Source organism: Ahaetulla prasina, chromosome 1 (assembly GCF_028640845.1).
Source record: "Ahaetulla prasina isolate Xishuangbanna chromosome 1, ASM2864084v1, whole genome shotgun sequence".
Classification (NCBI taxonomy): domain Eukaryota; kingdom Metazoa; phylum Chordata; class Lepidosauria; order Squamata; family Colubridae; genus Ahaetulla; species Ahaetulla prasina.
This window is the reverse complement of record NC_080539.1, coordinates 117,323,024-117,344,169: the sequence shown is the minus strand read 5'-3', so window position 1 is coordinate 117,344,169 and position 21,146 is coordinate 117,323,024. Positions and strand designations below refer to the sequence as shown.

Here is a 21,146-nt window from a genome sequence, read left to right as displayed (position 1 = left end):
TTTGAAGTTTCTATCTAATTTAGCATTCATTTCAAAAAGTGTTTCTAACATAATTTTAGCATTACTGATGCTTAAAAAGGATTTAACAAATAATATTTTTCCCCATCAATAAGCCTTTGTTACCTCACTGAGCAAAACAGATCTAGTGTACCCATCCTTTACGCTAAAATTTAAGTAATTTACTATACAGTCCTATCCATGTTTACTCAAATTGAAGTTTCATATATTAAATAGATTTAATACTCAGTAAAAGAGAATAGAAATTGAAGCAAACTTGCGGGGGAGGGAGGAATCCAGAGAAAAAGCTTTTAATAATGTCATATAGGGCATCTATCACCTGTTCAACATTTCCTCAGAAGCTGCAAATTGTAATGAAATCTTTCACTAGCATTAAGAAATGTTTATAAATGACTGGAGTATATTCCATCTATTTCTACATTCAATTCTGTTTAAATATAAATGTCCGTACTATTGACACTACTTTAAGAAGGGAGCCCTGGATATGCCATTTTAAATCCAAGTATGGATCTATTATTATAAAAGAGAAATCTTTTATGTTATAAAATGAATATTCCAGAGATATTATCAAACACACATTACGGCAATTTTTTTTATTTTTATATAAGTTTAGAGAGTGATTTGGAAAGTAAATTTTGTTATACAGCAGTGCAGGAAGGACGACAAATAACAGGAAAAAACATACTCTGATGTAGGCAATGGGTCTTCCTGGAAGTAAGGATCCTGCAAAGCTTGCTCTGAGGTAATTCTTTTAGTCGGATCCATAGTCAGAAGTTTTTGAAGCTGCAAAGAAGCCAGTTTGTATGAATTTCTCAGTAAAACTCAATGACACCCATTATGTATCCTGTTTCCCCCAAATAAGACATCCCCTGATAATAAGCCCAATCGGGCTTTTGAGCGCATGGCAATAATTCAGGGTTCAAAAAATGTAAGACAGGGTCTTATTTTCAGGGAAACATGATATTTAGTATTATGACCAATAATATTAAAATAAAAAATTCTATTCTATTCTATTCTATTCTATTCTATTAAACAAATACAAATAAACTTATGGCATTCTATATACAGAAAATATATATCATATACGGCATATTTTTCAGACTATAAGACGCACCGGAGTATAAGATGCAGTTTAGTGTTTGGGGAGGAAGATATGAAAAAAAAAATCTGCCTACCAGGTATTCATCTGGCTAGCATCCTTAGTCTGGTCAGCTACAGAACATTAGTTTGCTGGTTTTTTATCCCCTGGTTGGGGATAAAAAACAGCTTCTAAGGCACAGCTGAGAGGAAGCAGCAATGAAAAAAGCAGGCAAAGCACGGGGAAATCACTTTACTTGGCTAGCGCCTAGTTAGGGCTGAAAAAAAGCTTCTAAAGAACAGCTGAGAGTTGGAGCAAAGCATGGAGATTGTTTCACTTGCTAGCGCCTCGTTAAAGCACAGCAAAGTTGAGGGAGCAGGCAAAGTTGGGTAGATCGCTAGTGCCTCGTTAGCACCTCGTTAGGGCTGAAAAAAAAGCTTTGAAAAAGCTACATTCGGAGTCTAAGACGCACCCAAATTTTCAGCCTCTTTTAGGGGGGGAAAGGTGCGTCTTATACTCCAAAAAATACCATAGTTAAAAAAACTTAGAAAACATAAAATAGAAAACTTAAAATGTAGAAGTCTCCCTTACATTGATCATAGCCTAACATGAGAAAGGGAAACAATTCTGGCAGGCAATCTGATCTGATCTGATCTAATCTGATCTGAACTAAGCTTCATTCCATCACACTGGTTCCCCCTCCATTTAAACACGGAGCTAACAGAAGGCTATTGTTCTTCCGCCGTAATTGATATTCAGAAATGGAAAGTAAGTTATTTGGATGAATTTGGCAATAAATGACAGAACCGTATGGAGCATCTAGTTCAGACAAGGAAGCTGCGTAGATGACTGGCCCCAGCCAGTATTTTCAACTCCGCCTATGCCACATGGTGTTTTAGGGAGAAATGGAAAGCAAGGCATGCCATTTTAATTTTTTAAATTTTAAGAGGAGATATAAACCTAACAAATTAGTTAATACATGAATTATTAAGTATTATTACTGTCAGTGTAGGTTAAACTTTAAATAATATTAAAAATACTAGGATATTCTGGCCACCAGAAAGAATTTCAGTTTTTTATGCATTATATTTAGATCTGTACATTTTAAACCTCATTTTCTGCCAGAATATAGTAAAGGTAACATCTTATATATCCTTTCCCTGAGACTAAGCATCTCTGAATGGGGCTTACTTCTGAGTAGAAATGTAAAGGATCACACTGTTAACTTTACAAAACAAAAGATTACTTCAGCAGCAACCAAGTTTTCTTCTACAGCTATTTGATACTAAGAGTGTAACTTACTAAAAAAGAAAAATAAAGCTTCTATGCCACTTACCAAAAGGAATACTTTGCTATCAGGCTTGACTTTGTGTTTTTCCATGTATTTGAGGAGGCTACTATTGGCATATCTGAAAAAAGAAACAAGGAACAAAATCAAAAGAATAATTTAGCATCAAAATAATTTTTTTTTTTACTATATGATAATTACATTTCACAAGATTTTATTTCCTGGTGCATACAATGAACCACATATAGATAGCAGTGGCACTTTTTATTACTATACAGGTGCCAATCCCATTTTATCTGATAAAACTAATCTTGAAATAGGCTCTACTGTGGAATAATTACAGGAGTTATAAAGATATACTAAACTAGGTTTCTCTAATGTATCATAATGTGTATCTGCATGTATATACTTCAATTAATACTCCTTTTTAACAAAATCTGAAATGACTAATGTGAAAATAACAATTAAAGCATAAAAGTAATAGGCCAAGGTAATAAAATAGATATGGAGTCTGATAGCACCTTCAAGACTAATCAGCTTCATTGGGATATAATCTTTTGTGAATAACAGCTCACTTCATCAGATTCACAGAATGCAAACCCACACTATGGATCTGTGGATGTGAGCTGCAAGAATGCTAATGCCCAATAAAACCAATTAGTCTTGAAGGAGCCATTATATTCCATAATGACCTTGTGTTCATTGAGTAATACAGATCTTCTCCCCTCACCAAAGTTAATAAAACAAAAAATTAAAATTAAAACAAAAGCAAATATTCTAAAAATGCAGATGAATAGGAGATTCATCTGAGAAGATACAGAAAGCAGTGCAGATTTTAGAAACCAGATATGACAGTACTACGTAAGAAAATAGGGTTGTCCATGCTCAGGACTGAAATGTGATAATCTGAATCTTTGTTCTATTCATCAACCCAAATTCCAAGAGGTAGTAAAATATCTGGAGAAGGGCTTGACTTTGTCAAAATCTTGACAAAAGATTTTATTTGCCAGGCACAAAGCCCAATAATCAACATCTGTGATTCTTAAAGTGTTAAAGATGATGGGAACTGAAACTGAACAACTTATGTGAAGGGCACAAGTTGCTACATGTTAATATGAGTCTGGAAACAATGCAGCTCTCTCAATACTGATATAATTTACTGTCCTTGTTAGGACCTGATTCTCAACTTCTAAACAGAGCAACTAAAAAGCAATAATCCATTAAACCAGATCACTGAAAAAAGAATCTTTAAAGTTGACCAAAGCTTGGTTTTGATACTGATCATAAATCCTTTGATTGATCATTTATTCACAGGGACACAGGCAGTTAATAGCACGTATCTGCCTTAATAAGCCATTAATTTGCACCTAGACTCTGGCTGGTGATCCTTAAGTTCCAGAAAAAAAATTGACATCATATGACAGAATGCTGCCCATTTCTTCTAAAGTAGCTGAAGAGACCACCTGTATATCAAATGATAATAATCTAACTGGGACATAAAAAGCATTTGTATTTTAAGCCTCAAGAAGGAATTTTAAAATACAATCTTTGGTCAGCAACCATTTGAAGTTACAACAGCACTAAAAAGGAAATGTATGAGTAGTCCTTGAACATGTGGCCATTGCAGCAACCCTGCAGTTATGTGATCATAATTTGGCGCTTGGTAACTGGTGCACATATATGATGGTTGCAGCATCCTACAGACATGTGATTGCTATTTCCAGTCTTCAAAGGTGGCATTAAACAAGCAGTCAATGGGAAAACTGGCAGAAAGTGAAAGTCATGGTTACGGCACACATGCTTAACTGACATTATAAGCTGGGCATGGTAATGTACTTTATATGATTGTGTTGCTTAGTGGCCAGTCTCAACTGCAGTTGGTAAGTCCACGTATAATAGCCACAACTCATGATTTAGAATTATGTATTGTAATAAAAGTCTCAATATGACCTACTCCCCCTTTCTACAAGGAAGTGATAATTGAGATTTCACATACTGTCTAAATTAAATTAGTTTCTTGGTCATACTGAATTTATCCCATTTTCTTCCATTTAAGTTTGACACATGTGTTTCTAAACTTCATATCCCAAAAAGGAAGAATTCGTTGCAAACCATGATCCTTTCATGAAAAAAAAGATAAAGAGAAAGATGAAACTTTATGTCCAAATCTACATCATACTTCTTCTTATTACCAAACCTCCCAAATAAAAATAATAAAAACTATATACTGATAATTATATATTTAAAATATAATGACTAGAAATATATAACTTACGTTGTTCTTCTAAAATCTTTTTGAAGTGTAGGATATTCTGGCATTTTCCTAATGTCTTCCCAGTCTTTATCTTTGTAAAGTAAAATTTTGGAAAATATTAAAGAAGCACAAGATAAGCTAATGGAAACAATCTACTCCACTGGCTTCAAACTTGGCAGCTTTAAGACTTGTGGACTTCAACTTCCAGAATTTTCCAGCCAGCATAGCTCTCTGTAGTAGACCTCTGGTCTACTCTATATTCTACAGTAACTCGACTTAGTGACTGTTCAAAGTTACCGCGGCACTGAAAAAAGTGGCTTATGACAGTTTTTCACACTTACAACTGTTGCAGCATCCCCATGATTATCTGATAAAAATACAGATGCTTGGCAACCGGCATGTATTTATGATGGATGCAGTGTCCCTGGGTCATGTGACCTTCTGACAAGCAAAGTCAATGGGGAAGCCAGATGCACTTAACAACTGCATCACTAACTCAACAACTGGAGTGATTCACTTAATAACTGTGACAAGAAAGGTCATAAAATGGGACAGAACTCATTTAACAACTGTTAAATTTTGGGCTCAATTGTGATCCTAGGTCGAGGGCTACCTATTCAATCACATGAATTTGCTGACCAAAAGCCATGATAAAATTGTATTTGAATGGAATACATGCATATGAAGAAAAATACCAGCTCATTGAAAACAATCCAGATCAAAGATTTCTTATAACGTTTTAAGGGTCACTGAATTACCTGCAGGAAATCCCATGACGCTAAATATGCGATCAAGCTGATCGTGATGAAAAGGATTGCTTGTTTTAATGTCTTCCTGACGACAGTGAAATATAGGTTCTGAAGTCAATAACTCAGCAAATATACAGCCAATAGCCCATATATCTAGGAAACAAAATAAGATATAAAATCTAAACAGCTTTTTAGAAAATAAAATACTACATTTAACTATTTGTCACAGTAGGTATATAACAGTCAGACAAAAAAAATGAAATTGTGATATTATAAGAAGATGAACAAACCATGCATAAATTTCACTTGAGAACCTACTTCAAATAAGTAAGGTATTACCCTATTTTTATTTTTAAAATTGTATTATTACAGCTCCCTTGGCATGAAAGAGAGTAGACAGAATAGAATATAATAAAATAGACAAAAATGCTATTCAGTGCCCATTCTATTTCATTTAGAGTCATCAACTTCCTGCATCATTTTAGATGAAACAATCCTGTTTTCGGATTGGACCATCTCAAGAACACCACAAACTGCCTCCAATTTTCCCAGAATGGCGTAAGTCTAGCTCAGAAGGAAACAGTAAATTCTTCTCCTGCCTCAATAAATTTTGCACATCCTTCCCAAGGATCTGCTGATACAGTTCTACAGAGGATTTATTGAGTCTGTCATTTGTACCTCAATAACCGTCTGCTATTGCATAGCAGCCAAACTGGACAGGTACAGACTTCAAAGGATAGTTAGGACTGCAGGGGAAAAAATCGCCACCAGTCTGCCTTCCATTGAAGATCTGTATACTGCAGAACTAGAAAGAGGGCTGATAAAATATCTACAGACTCCTCGCATCCTGGACATAATCTGTTTCCACTTCTCCCCTCAGGATGCCATTATAGAGCATTGCATGCCAATGCAACTAGACACAAAGATAGTTGAGGGTGGAGGTTCGTTCTCTGAGCTTGTGGGTTTGTTTCTTAATATTTCATTACCAGGCTAGGTAACAATTTAGAGGATATCAATGTTCACATGTTCTTCTACTTATAAGGGCTTTGTGTGGTCAGTAGGTCTTGTGATGGTGAGGTCACGTCTGGTGAAGGTCACATCAGGTCAGGTCTTTTTGATGGGTCTTGTGATGGGTCAGGTGTGAGTTGTGCCAAGTGAGGGATATATCATTTCTCATCTTTTCTCATCTTTCCTACTATCTTCTCCTATTGGTTTCTTATGACTTATGATCTATGACCTATTACTTGCTGCTTATATCTACACTGTGACCTTATGCACTGGAGACAAATTCCTTGTGTGTCACACCTGGCCAATAAAGAATTGAATTGTGTTGTGTTGTGTTGTGTTTCTATTCTATTCTATTCTATTCTATTCTATTCTATTCTATTCTATTCTATTCTATTCTATTCTATTCCATTCCATTCCATTCCATTCCATTCTATCCATCATCTTGTGGTAATGAATTCCACAGGTTAGTTATGCACTTTACCTCTTTTACCTCTTCTCCTTCCAGGTAGCTGCAGCAAAGGATTCCTGATACCAATATTTTCCCCCAATTGTTTTCTCCATGTCGTGCATGATATTATGCATGAATATATAAAATTCTAGGTTTTTTATCCCAGAGAAAGTGCATGCATGCCTTGATCATTTTAGTTGGCTTTTTCTGCACATTTTCCAGCCCTTTTTTCTATGGGGTGTCTGCATAATATTCCAGATGTGAGCACAACATTCCTTGTAATTTTTACTGTTATTAGAAACATTTATTTTTAATGGATTTACTGGTTTTTAATATTGTAAGCCACCTCAAGTCACCTCAAATTGAGATGGATGGCAAACTAATCTAACAAATAAATAAGCAAACAAAGATGTGTACAAAGAGATTACAAAGTTAGGAGTTTTACTTGCAATCTTTTTCCTAATGATCCTTAGTACAGAATTTGCCTTTTTCATAGCTGTTGCCCAACATCTTTACTGAGTTGTGGCCTCAAGATACTTTTCTTAGTTATAGGCAGTTCAGACCACATCAGTGGACTGTATATTCAGACAAGAGTTTTGGCATTATGCACTGCCTTACATTTACTTAAATTGACTTTATTTGTTATGTGGGTGACCATTCACCCCAGTTTAAAGAGATCCTTCAGACTCTTTTCACAATCACACTTTCAATTTGCTGCTTTGAATTGTTGATATCATACACAAATTTAGCCAGCTTATTATCTGAAGTCTATAGCAAGACAGAGCTAAGCATCTTTTAGCTAGAGATGACAGATGGTGTCAAACTGTGAACAGAAATCTCTAGGGAGTCAACAGGAGCTAAGAAAAGACTTCCAAAGCTTCAATTTAAGGTTGCAATCTATGAAAATCATGTTAGGGATTAGTAAGAACATCTAGCCAGAAAATAAAATGCATTTATTTTACTAGGAAAATCTAATACTTTTCTTTTTTTTACAAAATCTAGCAGGACTGTTCCCAACTAGTCACAATCTATATCAATTGCAAAGAAGAAAAAAGTCCTTACACACTATCCACCTCCTGGGTAATGAACAGCTTGAAGACTTCCTATGAAGTCAGTTTACATAAATGGGCTGGAATAATGGATTAAGAATATGATACCTTGAAATCTCATGCATTCCCACAATGGGTCTCCAAAACCAATTTAGATGATTCTGCCAATTCTCCCTACAACTCTTTGGCACAGTCTACTATGAATGCTACCAGTCATGTTACTCTAGGAAAGTCCCCTTCTATTGCTGGTTTACCAAGATGCAAGTGATAACTCTTTTCCTTTAGAGGCCTGGAGGTCTGTGCTAACAGTTAGATTCCTTTCCCAGAATGAGACTCTCTGGCTCATTAAGAACTTTCCATTTTTCTTATATCTAGGTTCAAGACTTAGAAGAAAGTTTGAGAGAAAAAAAAGAAAGAGTTACTTTTTGAAAGGAATGAGCTAGGAAAATTGCTCCATCAGTTTCAACAAATGCACAAACTTCAAAACAGATTCACATAACCTAGATCTCTGCCCATAAAACAAAACCCCACATAGCTGTTGAGGCTAAAGGTACAAAAACCATGTGGAGTTCAGGAGGTTTGATGCTACCTAATGGTAAAAACACCTGCCTTTTGCACATAAATTCAACTCTTCCTCCCCTACCTGCTTCTCACAAGAGCAGGAGCTATATTACAACGAGCTTCGCTAGTGTTAGCTTGCTGTCCAACTTCACTAATTTCCAGCTTGGTAACTGCTGGCTGGAGGCTTTGCTCTGAACTTGTCTTTAGCCAACCTTAATGGGAAAAAAAATACTGATGACAAAAGCAAAGAGAAAATGGAGGTTGCCCTTTTCATTTTTAAAACCCATAGGGGATATTGACCCTCTTGATTGGTTTCTTGGCCTCCAATTTTTCTGGGCTTCAATTGTTTCTGCCCATTATCTAGATGGACAGGTCTACTAACATGTTTTTTTTAAATCGTTCTATGTCTGGATCTCATGAAATAGAAATTCTGCACATTCATTACAGCTAATACATGTGGGGTGGTGACATAGGAGAAATCAGACTGCATACCAGCATCACTGGTGTGAAAAAAAATCTAATTTTAAAACTCTGGAAGGGCAAATTAAGTTGCTAAATTGGATACTGGAAGACTATATTTTCTGAAACGATACATTTTCCATGTGTCAGATCAACTAAGTACAAGTAAAAGGAACTCAATGAACTAATAACCGAATGAAGGGTTTAAATCTCACTTCTCTCTAACAATTCAAAGCTATTTATACAAAGTTTCCTCTAATTTCATCCTCACAATAGTAAACTGATAAGATAGGTTAGGCTGAGACTGACTGACTGATCCAAAAATCACCAGTGCATAGTGCACCAATCTGCACTATGGTCAAGTGCAGATTAAATATTAATATCTACAGACCAAATCCAAAACCTAAAAAGTAAAGCAATTGTAGTGCAATATTTCTGAATTTACCAAATTGGGTAGAACTTGAAAATGAAGGTATATTATGAAGGAAATCTTCATGGGATTGCTGAAAAAATTTGATCACGAGCCTTCTGAAGGGAAATAAAGATACTGTGGTTGTACAATTAGTTGTAATGGGTGCATTGGGAGTATACATGAAACATCTCTCTTTGAACTGTTGAAGCAATCACATCATTTATTAAGTTCATGTGGCTGCTTCACAAACTTTTCAACAATAATGACTTGCATGAATCATGAAGTCCAGTTCATGGCATTCTGAGCAATCTTACAACAAGTAAGCAAGACTTCAGCCGGGATTTTTTCCCTTTAATTAGTCTATAAAAAGAATTTGAAAAATCCATGCAGGACAAAACTGTGAAAAATTCAACATTAGTGAAAAATTATTCTTTGTTACCTTCACCATCTCAAAATAAGCTTGATAATTAGCTCTAACGTGTTTTTGTCCAATTCAGTCGAAGTCTTCTGTTCATCTTCATTCTACATCTTTGTTTCATTCTCCTCACCAATGACCGCATTTTATATATTGAAAGTATTATCTTGTTTCTGTATGTAATTCTGAAGCCTCACCCAAAGGATAGTGGGCGTATCTTTTAAATAAGTAAACAAAAACAGCAGCACATGAACCTGGGCCAAGAAAATAACTTTAGAAAATGTCTCAAGCCGCTCCTATTTTCAGACAATAAAATTAAGTGCTGGCAAAAACATATTGAGACTTGCAAGGTTCTGTTATTATAGTAATCACAGTAAAAATAGTGTTGACCTATAAGGCATTTATAGTTGCGGCTGTCTGTCAGGGGCGAGTCATTGGCCCCGATGGAGAAGGTGCGCAACTTGGGCGTGCTCCTGGATGGGCGGTTGTCTTTTGAAGATCATTTGACGACCGTCTCCAGGACAGCTTTTCATCAGGTTCACCTGATTCGCCCTTCCTGGACCGGGATGCCCTATGCACAGTCACTCATGCTCTCGTTACTTCTCGCCTGGACTATTGCAATGCTCTCTACATGGGGCTCCCCTTGAAGAGCACTCGGAGACTCCAGTTAGTCCAGAATGCGGCTGCGCGGGTTATTGAGGGAGCAGCACGGAGCTCCCACGTAACACCTATCCTGCGCAGACTGCACTGGCTACCTGTGGTCTTCCGGGTGCGCTTCAAGGTATTGGTGACAACCTTTAAAGCACTCCATGGCTTAGGACCGGGATATTTACGGGACCGTCTTCTGCCGGCTTCAATCTCCCAGCGACCGGTGCGTTCTCACAGATAGGGACTCCTTAGGGTGCCGTCAGCCAAACAATGTCGACTGGCGGCCCCCAGGGGGAGGGCCTTCTCTGTGGGGGCTCCTACCCTGTGGAACGAGCTTCCTCCTGGACTCCGACAACTGCCCGACTTAGGACCTTTCGCCGCGAACTTAAAACCTATTTGTTTCGTCTTGCTTGACTGGCCTAATTTTTTAAACTTTTAAATTGATTTATTGGGGTTTTTAAATTTTAGTGATTTTATAGGGTGTAATTGTATTTTAGCTTGGCCAATTGAATAAGTTTTTTATGGGTTTGTATGGGTTTGTTTTCTGTATTTTAACTGGCTGTTCACCGCCCTGAGTCCTTTGGGAGAAGGGCGGTCTATAAATTAAAATATTATTATTATCATTATCATTATCATTATCATTATCATTATCATCATCATCATCATCATCATCATTATTATTATTATTATTATTATTATTATTATTATTTGTCTGCTTTACATTGTAAAGTCTGCTTTACATTGTGGGGCCAATAGCAACCTTGTTATTTAGAATAGAATAGAATAGAATTTTTATTGGCCAAGTGTGATTGGACACACAAGGAATTTGTCTTGGTGCATATGCTCTCAGTGTACATAAAAGAAAAGATACGTTCATCAAGGTACAACATTTACAACACAATTGATGGTCAATATATTAATATAAATCATAAGGATTGCCAGCAACAAGTTATAGTCATACAGTCATAAATGGAAAGAGATTGGTGATGGGAACTATGAGAAGATTAATAGTAGTGCAGATTCAGTAAATAGTTTGACAGTATTGATGGAATTATTTGTTTAGCAGAGTGATGGCCTTCGGGAAAAAAACTGTTCTTGTGTCTAGTTCTGGTGTGCAGTGCTCTATAGTGTCGTTTTGAGGGTAATAGTTGAAACAGTTTATGACCAGGATGCAAGGGGTCTGTAAATATTTTCACGGCCCTCTTCTTGATTCGTGCAGTATACAGGTCCTCAATGGAAGGCAAGTTGGTAGCAATTATTTTTTCTGCAGTTCTAATTATCCTCTGAAGTCTGTGTCTTTCTTGTTGGGTTGCAGAACCGAACCAGACAGTTATAGAGGTGCAAATGACAGACTCAATAATTCCTCTATAGAACTGAATCAGCAGCTCCTTGGGCAGTTTGAGCTTACTGAGTTGGCGCAGAAAGAACATTCTTTGTTGTCCTTTTTTAATGATGTTTTTGATGTTAGCTGTCCATTTTAGATCTTGCGATATGATAGAACCTAGAAATTTGAAGGTTTCTACTGTTGATACTGTGTTGTCTAGTATTGTGAGAGGTGGAAGTATGGAAGGGTTTCTCCTAAAGTCTACCACCATTTCTACGGTTTTGAGTGTGTTCAGTTCCAGATTGTTTTGGTTGCACCACAAGGCTAGTCGTTTCAATGTCAGTGTGCCCCCCTCCCCTTATCTAGGGCTTGTTTGAGAAATTTTCTCAAATTATTTTCTAGGTCTAGGCTCAAGCTGACGGTTTTCTGTATCAGCTCTTCCTCCTGTCCTTCAGGTCATCTATGTTTGATTGCCTTCTACAACAGGAAATCAGAAGATATAAATGTCCTATTCTAGTATGAACTGACAGTATTGGCGAATGCATTGATCAAGAATAGTAGTTTAACTTATTATGAAGTATTTCTCTGGGAATCAGAAGACAGGCCCAATGTTCCCATTCTATTCAGGAGGGGAAATAGATTAATACAGTATAGCCAAGTGACCCAAGGGCTGACATGTGAGTTATATTAATGTACTTTTGGAAATTCCTAGACAGGCAGAGAGAAGGGATCAAACAGGGAACTAGCCTTGAGTCCTTGCATAACCGTAAGAGGCACATGTTTGTCCCCTCTGTTCCAAGTTCCATGGAACCTTATCTAGTTGTTCCCAAGAGAAGGCAAGCAGTTTGGGGAGACATAATAAAGTTGCTGACTTGGACATTTCATGAGTAGATTTGCTTGTCTGTGCCTGGCATGTGTAATATCAAATGTTTATATCGTATTCTTCCATTCTCATATGTTTTCTCAATTGCAAGTTGGTTGTTACAGTGGAATATGCAATGCAGGAGAAACTAATTAACACACAGCTGAATTCAAAACACTGAAGAGAAATAAGTTCCTCTACAGGCAAGGAACAAATATTAAGTCTAATATTACCAATTTCTACCAAGAAACACGCTAGACTCATCTCTAGTGATTGAGAATGGGAACATGAGACCTCCAGAAGTTAAACTGTTCCCATTCCCCTAGCCCCTTAATTAGTATTTTCTCGGACAAATTTTGGATATTTTTCAGTAATGGACATGGCTCTGGGGCATTCATTTTGGTTCAGCAAGGATAATAAGAATATTCAGAGTAGATTTATAAATTATTTTTTTCCTTATTGTGGAAGATTAGAGATATAGGTCCAATAAGAAAAGAAAGGCAAGCAGAGAAACTGGAAGATCACTCTCTCTCCCCATCCCAAAGAACATTTAAACATTTCTTAAAAGTACAAGTTTAGTGAAGCAAGACTATTTTACACACAGAATATTTCTTAACCACTAGGATTTAGGGAATTGGTATAGAGGAAAATTACTTTTTAAAATCCATGTCTCATATTTAACTTCAATATTCTGTACATGTACACAGGATCACATTTATAATAATGTTACTTTGAAAAGGACATTTTCCCACATACATATTTCTGCTTTTTCAAATAAGAATTACTAATACACCAGGCAATAGAGTTCAATGGCAGTATATAGTGACTTCATGCATGAATAGTGACTTCATTAATATATCATAGAAATAGAAGAACCTGTATTTCTTCAGGTACAGAATAGGAGTACCTGAAGGATATTCAGAATTCTGCCTTTTTACAACCCAAGTAAGAGAGCCTACTTGTTCCACAGGCTCCCTCACTGTTTAGCTGTCTCTATGTCATTCCTGAACATCTTTTTTTTTTCATTATTCCCTCAGAAAATCATACACATGGGCTATTCTTTCCCAGGATAAACAATGCAACGTTGAGTGTGGAAAAGGAATGAGTGATAATAAGCAAAAGAAATTAAATATATGAGATAGCTAACAACAAAGGAGGATGATCTCTGAAAGCAGTGATGTAATTAATGTAGATAATGGTTCTGTAGGAGTATCAGGCAGTTCAGTCAATCATATAAAATTGATAGATAAAATAGAAGATGGTTACTAAGTGGCCATTAGAAGAGCATGACCTTATATGTCTGAATCAGCATAGTATATTCTTCAACTCTTCAACTCCAGCAGGTTTTAAAATTATTCGCAAAAGCAAAATCTTCTTCAACCAGGAACCACCAAAATTTGTCAGAACTGCAACCCCAGAATTCTCAAGGGCTCATACTGGCTGGAGAACCTGGAAGTTGCAGTCTGTATATATTTGGACAACCTAGATTGGTGAAGGTAGACAGAGGAAATGATTTGATAAGAACATTTTGCTCTTTTTCCTGCAGATACAGAAAGTTTCTGGACAGAGTTGACTTAAAACACAGAATATTTTACACCAGGAGACCAGAAAAGGAAATGGCTGTTGGATATTTTTGGAATAAAAAACTATTAAGTCTGATAGAAACACATTCAAAATATTTGTGAAACATCCTCCAATAATGGTACTTATAATATGGGCGTGCTTTAATTTGTATGAATTAACAGAACTGTATTTCATTTCTGAAATGGAGTAGATATTTAAAGTATAGAACTACTTAAGAACTTTATAACTCTTACGTTTATTATGCACATTGATAATTCTGATAGTTATTGAGCTATATTTTTAAAAATCAAAACACTTACCAATTGCCTTTGTGTAGTGCCGTGCACCAAGTAACAATTCTGGAGCTCTATACCAAAATGTCACCACAACTGGGTCAAGGTCTGCCAGCGGCTTCAGAGGCGAATTGAATAGCCTTGCAAAACCCATATCAGCTGCAAAATAACCAGTTTTCATATTACACCAAACAAAACTTTTCTAAAATAAATTCTTCTATACCGCTATTCCTGATATTATCAATGCCTCATTTATCTCAAAGCTAGGCCAAGTACACAATCTTACATTGTTGCCTTATCTAGAACTTTCCTATAGGATCTGTTTGAGGATATTACTTAGGTTATTCCTCCCCCTTTTTTTAAATTAATGATTGAAAGTTACTCCACATCCCAAACACTGTATTTGCATGGACAATATGTTAACATTGCTGACAATCCTGAACATATTACCCAAAACTTTTCATTATATATGCATTTAATCCATGTTAGGAGCTACAAACATTCCCTATTGTCAGTCCCTTAACATCATAAACTAAGTATGAGTGGTTTTGATGTCTGTTGATTTGAATTAACTTCATCAGTGAAGACAACATCATTATTTACTATATTATATCAAATATGTCTTGTTAGGCCAAAATAAATGTTCTATGTAGCTATTAGAAATATAACTGACTTATGCAAGCCCATTTATTAAAACAAATGTATATTCTTGTTCAGATTAATAGACTAGATATAAAATCTGTAGTCAAGTATTTTAATGTCTATCGTAAGTACATATAAGGCTATTATTCATGATATTCAGGACCAAAAATATGGTTCATGGCATGCAGAGCACAAATGAACCACCTACAGTGCATTTAAAAAGTATTCAGACCCCCTTCATTTTTGTCAATTTTGTTATGCTGCAGCCTGATTCTACTGTTGTTGGAATTCATTTCTTTCTCATTAATCTACACTCAGTACCCCATAATGACAAAGTGAAAGCAAAAGTGAAGGGGGTCTGAATACTTTCTGAATGCACTGTATATTGCAGGCTAATTCTACCGACTGCCAGGAGTTCAATTCTCACCGGCTCAAGGTTCACTCAGCATGCCATCCTTCCGAGGTTGGTAAAATGAGGATCCAAAATATTGGGTGTAATATGCTGAGTTTGTAAACTGCTTAGAGCAGGGGTCCCCAACCCCCAATCCATGGGCCAGCAACTGGGCTGTGCAAAGTGAAGCCATATCTGTGGGATGCAGGCAGCACATGAAAGCACGCCCCCTCCAGTCCACAGAAAAACCTCTCTTCATAGAACTGGTCCCTGGTGCCCAAAAGGTTGAGGGGGGTCACTAGCTTAGAGAGTGCTGTAAGTACAGTGGAGCGGTATAAAAGTCTATTGCTATTGCTATAGGTGGCTCTTTAAAATAGCTGATCTGTAGCCAGGATTGTACAACTGCTTTCTGAAACGCTGTGCAATCTGAAAAAACATGCTGCTGCTTTAGTAGCAGGCAGGAGTGGTGTGTATGTGTCCCCATAAACTTCAAACTACTTTTCTGCAATTGTATCTAAAGCACTAGAAAGCTTAACATTAAAGGCTTGGCAGACCAAGGGTTTTCTTGGCAGCAGTAGTCTGAGTCTATTCTCAGTGGCGTTATATAGATCATATTTAGGCAATAACACTCAATACTATAAAGATGTTTATAGGAATCATTATAATAGGAAAAAGAATGCAAAGTACTACATTTTTCCTCATGAGATTTCTTTGTCAAAATGAAAGGACACTTTGGGGGGGGGAGGGCATCCTAAACAATCAACTGATTCAAAGGAAGCTGTGCCTATCTCCTACTGCCTCCATCAGACTTTTAGTCATTTTTTTGAACAATTAAAAATATGAAATAAATGTCTACTATAAAACTTGTGATAGAAATTTGCTTTTTATTCCTTTGCACCATTTTAAAAAATAAATAAATTTAGATCCCTGTTAATTTGAGCTAGGCTACAAAGCTTTCCTAACCTCTGCCTATTTATCATATACTTAGACCAGTAAAATGTGATTTATCAAATGCTAGATGAGACAGATAAATTCTATAAGTAACGAAATTGTTGGTTACCAGATATTTTTTATCTACAAAGCTCTGGAGCTTTATAGATAATAACCAGTACCATGAAATGATCTGAGCAACACACTGGAAACCAATTTAAACACAATATGAGTAGTTTTGTACAATTTAAAAAGCATCTGCCAGAAAAAAAAATCCAGCTTCCCTATTTTACACAAATGAATTTTCTGAACAACTTACAATAGCAGTTTTGAATAAAGCGAAGTAAATGAGAAATACTAAGGTAAAAATTTCTGTAAGCAAATGTTAAGCATAAATCGCAGTGTATACCTTGGTTTGCATGGTTTTTTAGGCCTCAAAATGGCAACATTTGGTTAGAAGGGACATTAAAAGACACATGCATTTATGTTCTATAGCAGGGATGTCAAACTGGCGACTCCTCAGGCCAGATGCGTCATACACAGGCCATGTCCACCCCAGCTCCATGAAGGGAAAAAATCTCGTGAAACATCATGTGATGGCAACATGACGCCGCAAGTTTGATATCCGTGTTCTATAGTAAACACAAGTGAATTGTGTCTCAGCATAGGTGCTACATACATCTTATTATGGAATATAGTACCGTTTCCCCAAAAATAAGACATCCCCTGATAATAAGCCCAATTGGGCTTTTGAGCACATGCGCTAAAATAAGCCTCCCCCCAAAAATAAGCCCTCCCGGAAAATATTTCAACGCAGAGCTGGAAATCAGGTAAGACAGCAAGAGGAGCCCCATCTTGCTCTACGCACCCCCAAATTATGACCTCCCCAAAAATAGGGCCAAGCGCTTATTTTGGGGTTAAAAAAAATATAAGACAGGTTCTTATTTTCAGGGAAACACGGTACATTATTACATTGAGATTTTCTCACATTCACATTTCTTTTATAAAAATATATATAATTTTTTTTTAAATTACATTCACAATTCTGATTGATGAATGACAATATTTTTGCAGGAAAAAAAGTAATGTCTGTGCCACAAAACATTTTACTGGGAATTTTTGAAATAAGAAAGTCTTTTTCTTTTTCTTTTGCTATTGACATAATCAATTATAGGATGATAAATATAAAAGTATACATTTGAGTCTTGGGTCAGAGTGAACCATTTTATCATTACTGATCTCAAAAGCATGAAGCAAATGGCCAAATTTCCATTGACTCCAAAAAACATGGGGGAAAGGCCTTGAATTTAAATCCCAAACAAAGACACAGAAACGGACTTCAATTTCTGTGTATTGCAGCAAAAATTTCTTCCTTGCAAATACGACTTCATTAAAACTAATAAAATAACTAATGCAGTCATGTAATGTCTATGAATTTTCACAATAATCAAATTCATGAATATGCAGTTCAATATCTAGAGCAGTGGTTCCCAACCTTTTCTTGTTTGAGGCACAACTTTTTCTTGTTTGAGGCACCCTTGGAAAGCCTTTCAAAAGTTCCCGGCACCCTTATAAGGAAATAGATATTTAAAATCTCCGTAGCTCAAAAGTTCCCGGCACCCTCAAAAGATCTCACGGCACCCCTTAGTGCCGCGGCACACTGGTTGGGAACCACTGATCTAGAGAGTAATGATCTATTGTGGTGTCTGAAATGAAGCCTCATGATAACTAATAATTTACCTCAAATAAACAGCTTGTACAATTCTGTTATAAATTGCTCTGTGGAGATCAGCTAACTAACAAATTTTGAGATTTGGCAGGTTTTGGTACTGATCCACAGAAAAAGTAAAGTTTACCCATAGAGTTAAGAGCTCAAGCTTTTAAACATTCAGTCATAGCTGAAGAAGTATACTAAGTTTTAACTGCTCCCTTTCAGTGGCTCCAAGAACCAGAGAAACTGGTAACACCAGTCTTTAACATGCATTGTTATTAGTGCTTCAGTAGAGATCTACTCCTATTCATATCCTTAAAACTGGTTCATACATCACATCAATCACTCTAAACAGTTTCCTGCTATTAATATACACAGAAATTTCTCATCTGCATTTCACCCATGGCAGTTTCCATTACCTATTTCTAGGGGTTTGGAAGTAGCCTAGAAATTTTAAAGGTAATAACAACCTACCCTAGCAACTTATTATATATTTTATAATCATTGAATAATTCTAAATGTTTCTGCACTTGCCTTGTATACCACTGCAGCACATTCTTTTTATGGTATTGTCTCTAATTAAATGAAGTACAAGTTACTACTGATCTCCGGAGAACACTGGACTTTCTCCCAAGTTATTTCGCATCTTACTTACCCACCTCTAACCACATCCAGCTGAATTCTGGAGGCTCCTGAATGAATACAGGAAACTTATTTTCCTTTCCCATATAAGCTTTCCTTTGGACCCAACTATCTTTACCATCTGTAAGTCAGTGTGGTTGAGATGCTTTGCTTTGGGTTTCTATTAATTTCTATTACACTTACATTTATAAATACAGATAATTATAAAACTTACCTATTTTAACTCTTCCTCTTTCAGGACCTTCTCCCATTACTAGAATATTTGCTGGTTTCTGGGAAAGTAAAGTAAAATATCCATATATCTCACTTTAATGTAATGGTACAGGTTTATATATAAAAATTTAGAATGCACAGATCATGCACTTTCCTCCCTTGAAATATTATTTAAAATTGGATATAACGTATATTTTTTCAATATAGAAATAGAATTATTCTTTCTTTTCTTTTCTTTTTTTTGCAGTGGTTAGCTCTCCAAGCTAGTTTCAATTTAGTTTCTAAACATTTCGTTACCAGACTAGGTAACATCATCAGCAGGATTTTCTTATCCTTAGATTACAAATGTCTTGTGTGCCAGTGTGGTCAGTTGGTCATTTGATTGGTTCTTCATTTGGAGTTATATTTAAATTCTGAGCAGCTGATTGGTTCTCGTGTCAATTGGTTGTTTGAATGGTCTGGTTTCTTTTTGTATTATTTCACAGAATTATTCTGTTTTATTTTATATGAAACCATTTGAAATTTTAAAAACCATATTATTAAAACATTGCTTCAATATAAGCTTAAATGAAAATAAATATTTTAAGAGGAAAATATATTTTTACAAATGCTTCATGCTATCTACAGTAAATCCATGCAGCTAATAAATCTGACTCCAATATCACCATCTATTAAAATTGTTACCTCTATTTTATCTCTTCATGCCTACCCATGTTGGCCTTTCAGTCTCCAACTTATCTGACAAAAGTTGTATTGGGAAAAAAAATAGTATCCTGGAAATGCTTAAATATCTTTCTAGTCTCTTAAATTCAGGACAACCCATTGTCACTCTCTGACTGACAGCTGAAATAGGTGATCTATGAACATTGTTCCTCTGTTGAGGAAAGTACAGTCAGCAATATTTTCCCTTCAACTGGAAGAATTCAATTTGTTTATTTTCATGGCCTATAGCTAATTTTGGAAACTAGCTTTAATTGTTTTGACTATAATCCACACATTTTTCTTTCTGTGGAAGATACCCTCCCAAATTGTCCAAGACTCTCATTTTTTTTGAATACAGGCAGTCTTTGATTTACAACAGTTCATTTAGTGATTGTTACAACGGCACAGAAAAAAGTGACTTATGACCGTTTCTCACACTTATGATGGTTGCAGCATCCCCATGGTCACATGATCAAAATTCTGAAACTTGGCAACTGACTCATATTTACGATGGCTGCAGTGTCCTGGGATCATGGGATCAGCTTTTGCAACCTTCTGACAAGAAAAGTCAATAGGGAAACCAGACTAACAACCATTTAACAACTGCAGTAATTCACTTAACAATTGTGGCAAGAAAGATCATGTTGTTAGTTGTGAAGTCGTGTCCGACCCATTGCGACCTCATGGACATCATTCCTCCAGGCCTTCCTGTCCTCTACCATCCTCTGGAGTCCATTTAAGCTCACGCCTACAGCTTCACTGACTCCATCCAGCCACCTCGTTCTCTGTCGTCCCTTTCTTCGTTTGCCCTCAATCTTTCCCAGCATTAGGCTCTTCTCCAGTGAGTCCTTCCTTCTCATTAGGTGGCCAAAGTATTTGAGTTTTATCTTCAGGATCTGACCTTCTAAGGAGGAGTTAGGGTTGATCTCCTCTAGGACTGACTTGTTTGTTTACCTTGCAGTCCAAGGGACTCGCAGGAGTCTTTTCCAGCACCAGAGTTCAAAGGCCTCAATTCTTTGGCACTCAGCCTTTCTTATGGTTCAACTTTCACAGCCATACACTGCAACTGGGAAAACCATAGCCTTGACTATATTCACTTTTGTTGGCAGGGTGATGTCTCTGCTTTTTAGTACGTTGTCTAGATTTGCCATAGCTTTCCTCCCAGGAGCAAGCGTCTTTTAATTTCTTGGTTGTAATCCCCATCTGCGGTGATCTTGAAGCCCAGGTAAATAAAATCTGTCACTACCTCCATTTCTTCCCCATCTATCTGCCAGGAATTGAGAGGGCCGGATGCCATGATCTTAGTTTTCTTAATGTTGAGTTTCAAGCCAACTTTTGCACTCTCCTCCTTCACTCGCATCAAGAGGCTTTTTAGTTCCTCTTCACTTTCTGCCATTAGAGTGGTATCATCTGCATATCTGAGGTTGTTGATGTTTCTCCTGGCAATCTTAATTCCAACTTTTGATTCATCTAGCCCTGCCTTTCT

At 36.5% G+C, this 21,146-nt stretch overlaps 1 protein-coding gene across 4 annotated transcripts in view; it reads right to left on the bottom strand.

The window, feature by feature from the left end:
• CDK19 (cyclin dependent kinase 19) overlaps positions 1-21,146 on the bottom strand; it is a 98,184-nt gene that overhangs the window by 12,014 nt on the left and 65,024 nt on the right. For all 4 annotated transcript variants that reach the window (XM_058174010.1, XM_058173986.1, XM_058174002.1 and 1 more), the window contains 6 exons: positions 18,960-19,017; positions 14,457-14,588; positions 5,397-5,540; positions 4,660-4,729; positions 2,433-2,505; positions 704-801 (listed from right to left, as the gene is read on the bottom strand). In XM_058174010.1, coding sequence (XP_058029993.1) covers positions 704-801; positions 2,433-2,505; positions 4,660-4,729; positions 5,397-5,540; positions 14,457-14,588; positions 18,960-19,017 — 575 coding nt within the window. The remainder of the gene's footprint in view (positions 1-703; positions 802-2,432; positions 2,506-4,659; positions 4,730-5,396; positions 5,541-14,456; positions 14,589-18,959; positions 19,018-21,146) is intronic.